The 3,052-nt window shown below is 43.9% G+C and overlaps 1 protein-coding gene across 1 annotated transcript; it reads left to right on the forward strand.

Moving 5' to 3' along the window:
* The first annotated feature begins 645 nt into the window (after positions 1 to 645).
* Positions 646 to 1,849, forward strand: LOC146565207 (general transcription factor II-I repeat domain-containing protein 2A-like). Its single transcript, XM_085290153.1, has one exon. It carries the CDS (start codon positions 674 to 676, stop codon positions 1,847 to 1,849), a length of 1,176 nt encoding a protein of 391 aa, XP_085146279.1. The 5' UTR covers positions 646 to 673.
* The last annotated feature ends 1,203 nt before the right edge of the window (positions 1,850 to 3,052 follow it).

Consider the following 3,052-nt stretch of genomic DNA (forward strand, 5'->3'; position numbering starts at 1 on the left):
ACGTTTGCACTTTACCCTGTGACCTACCGCCCCTCTATGAAGATGAGCGGACCCAAGAAAAGGAAAGTGGACAGAGAATGTCGAGTGTTCAAAAAGGAGTGGACAACTAAATATTTTTTCACTGAACACCGATCATCTGCTGTTTGCCTGATATGCCAAGAAACTGTGGCGGTTTTTAAAGAGTATAATATTAGCCGTCACTTTGCCACAAAGCACGCAAATTATGCTAGCAAGCTCTCAACAAAAGAACGGGAATCTGCTGCTGAGAAGTTGGCAGCTAATTTGAAGGCTCAGCAAAGTTTTTTTCACCGTCAAACTGCCATTCAAGAGTCAAGTACCAAGGCCAGTTTTATGCTTTCATTCAAAATAGCAAAGGCCAGCAAACCACTGTCAGAGGGCGAGTTTTTAAAAGAACGTATGGTAGAGACAGCAGGTATTTTGTGCCCGGAGACCAAAGACAAATTTGAGAAAATCAGTGGACAGGCGGACAGTGACTCGCCGTGTAGAACTAATAGATGAAGATATCACCAGCATATTAAACAAAAAGGCGAAGTCATTCACTTTTTATTCTGTAGCACTGGATGAAAGCAATGATGTCAAAGACACTGCTCAGCTCCTCATTTTTATCCGAGGAATCAACGAAACCTTTGAAATAACGGAGGAGTTTTTGACAATGGAGTCTCTGAAAGGACAAACACGGGGAGAGGACTTGTTTGAACGAGTGTCTGCTGCCATCGAAAACATGAAGCTTCCCTGGAGTAAGCTTGTTAACGTCACCACAGATGGATCTCCAAATTTAACGGGAAAAAACGTTGGCCTGCTCAGGAGAATCCAGAATAAAGTGAAAGATGAAAACTCTGACCAGGATGTGATTTTCCTCCACTGCATCATCCACCAGGAATCTCTATGTAAATCGGTGTTACAGCTGAATCATGTTGTGAATCCTGTGGTGAAACTTGTCAACTTCATACGCGCACGGGGACTTCAGCACCGTCAGTTCATTGCGTTCCTGGAGGAAACTGATGCGGATCACCAGGACCTGCTTTATCACTCCCGTGTCCGCTGGTTGAGTTTGGGCAAAGTGTTTCAACGAGTGTGGGAGCTCAAAGAGGAGATTGGCGTGTTTTTGGAGCGGCAGGGGAAGACTGATGAATTTCCTGAGCTGAGCAACAAGAGCTGGATGTGTGACTTTGCGTTTGCTACAGACGTATTTTCACACTTGAATGAGCTCAATGTGAAACTGCAGGGGAAGGAGCAGTTTGTGCATGACATGCACACAAACGTGAAAGCCTTCAAATCCAAGCTGGCTTTATTCTCTAGGCAGATTTTGAACAAGTCATTCACTCATTTTCCTACACTAGCCATGCTGAAAGAGGCCGGAGCAAAAGTAAAGAAATACAGTGAGTCACTGGATGCACTGCACGGAGAATTCTGCCGTCGGTTTTTGGATTTCGATAAAATTGACAAGTCACTTCAATTGGTGGCCTTTCCTCTGTCACAAGACCCCAAAACAGCTCCAGAGGAGCTTCAGCTCGAACTCATCGACCTTCAGTCTGACCCTGCCTTAAAAGAGAAGTTCAGCTCTCTGAAACTAAATGACTTCTATGCTTCACTCAATGATGCCGCGTTTCCAAATCTAAGGCGAAGAGCGCAGATGATGTTGGCTTTGTTCGGCTCTACCTTCGTGTGTGAACAGACATTCAGCGTCATGAACATCAACAAAGCCAGCCACAGATCCAAGTTAACAGACCTACACCTCAGATCAATCCTGAGAATCGCCACAACAAAACTAACTCCAGACTTTGATGCGCTGGCTAAAAAAGGAGACCAACAACACTGCTCCCATTAAAATGTGTGTCTCTCCGTGATACGCACGTTGTTAAAATGAACAGTGCGCGCAGATCAACTATAACGCTTCACAGACTGACTTGCTGCAACTGTTTCGTCCTTGCACTGGTCGTTGTTGACTTTTGGCACCGGGGAAACAAATTGAATAAAAGGAACAGGACAAGTACATCTGCATCTCCTACCGTTTTTGGAAAAAAAAAAAAAGAGTTAGGAGGAGAGTGATGTGATATCCTGAAGGATAACAGAACTTTCAGTGCTTTAAAATAAAATATTCATTTATTTGATTTTCAGTGTTTAAAGGCTCATTTCGAAGTCAGAGATTTTATTGTAATGCTTTTCTTCATTTTCATTGGAAATTAAAGCACATGTTTTCTCCATATCCCAAGATGTGTATTTTTCCCCCAATGAGGTGATGTTTTCAAAGCATGCCATCTATCTACTCCTGTTCCGGCCCCTTTGTCAAATGTTAGAACTCAATGTGGCCCACGAATCAAAAAGTTTGCCCACCCCTGGTCTAAAATGAAGCTGCTCTTGAAGCCTTCTTTCAGCAGTTTTACAAAATGCTGTCCGCAGACTCGTGGTCAGAAGTAACGAAAACAAGAACAGCACTGCGACTCAGCCCCCAAGGCCGGCGACCAAGGGGCAGACCAAAAAGGCGATGGATGGACCGAGTCAAAGACGACGTGAAGAAGATCGGCGCCAACCTGAACGACGCCCTTGATCGTACTGAATGGAGGCGGCTTTGCAGAAAATCGGACCCTGCAGAGCGAGAAAAACGCTAGGAGGAAGAAGTCCGGAGGGTGCTGAAGCTTCTCCTGTTTATTTACTGCGTCTTATAAACTCAGTAAAACGGAGGTCTATATCTAATGTTATTCTGGGACTTTTGAGCAGTATACATGTTTTTGGTCAATGTTTGCTTGGTTCCAGACCTCTGACTCTCCATCAACGGTTCAAATTTTGTCAAACAATTCAAACAATGTCTGCTCAGTCTGCATATCAGACTGCGTCAGCATCAGATTTGGGCTGTAATTCCAGTGGACCTTGGAAACCTTGTGAATACTTTAGGAACATTTCTGGCTTCTTCCTCCTCATTTAGAAATGCAGCCAAATCAGATTGTAGTTGGAACCAGAGAAGCATGATCACTATTGAGACCATACGCATATTTGGAGGGTCTAATAACTTTAAAAGTGTTATACAGATGTT

The sequence above is a fragment of the Mchenga conophoros genome, linkage group LG10 (genome assembly GCF_057382185.1).
Source record: "Mchenga conophoros isolate Kocher_MC1m ecotype Shallow Benthic linkage group LG10, M_conophoros_male_GT1.1, whole genome shotgun sequence".
In the NCBI taxonomy this organism is placed as follows: domain Eukaryota; kingdom Metazoa; phylum Chordata; class Actinopteri; order Cichliformes; family Cichlidae; genus Mchenga; species Mchenga conophoros.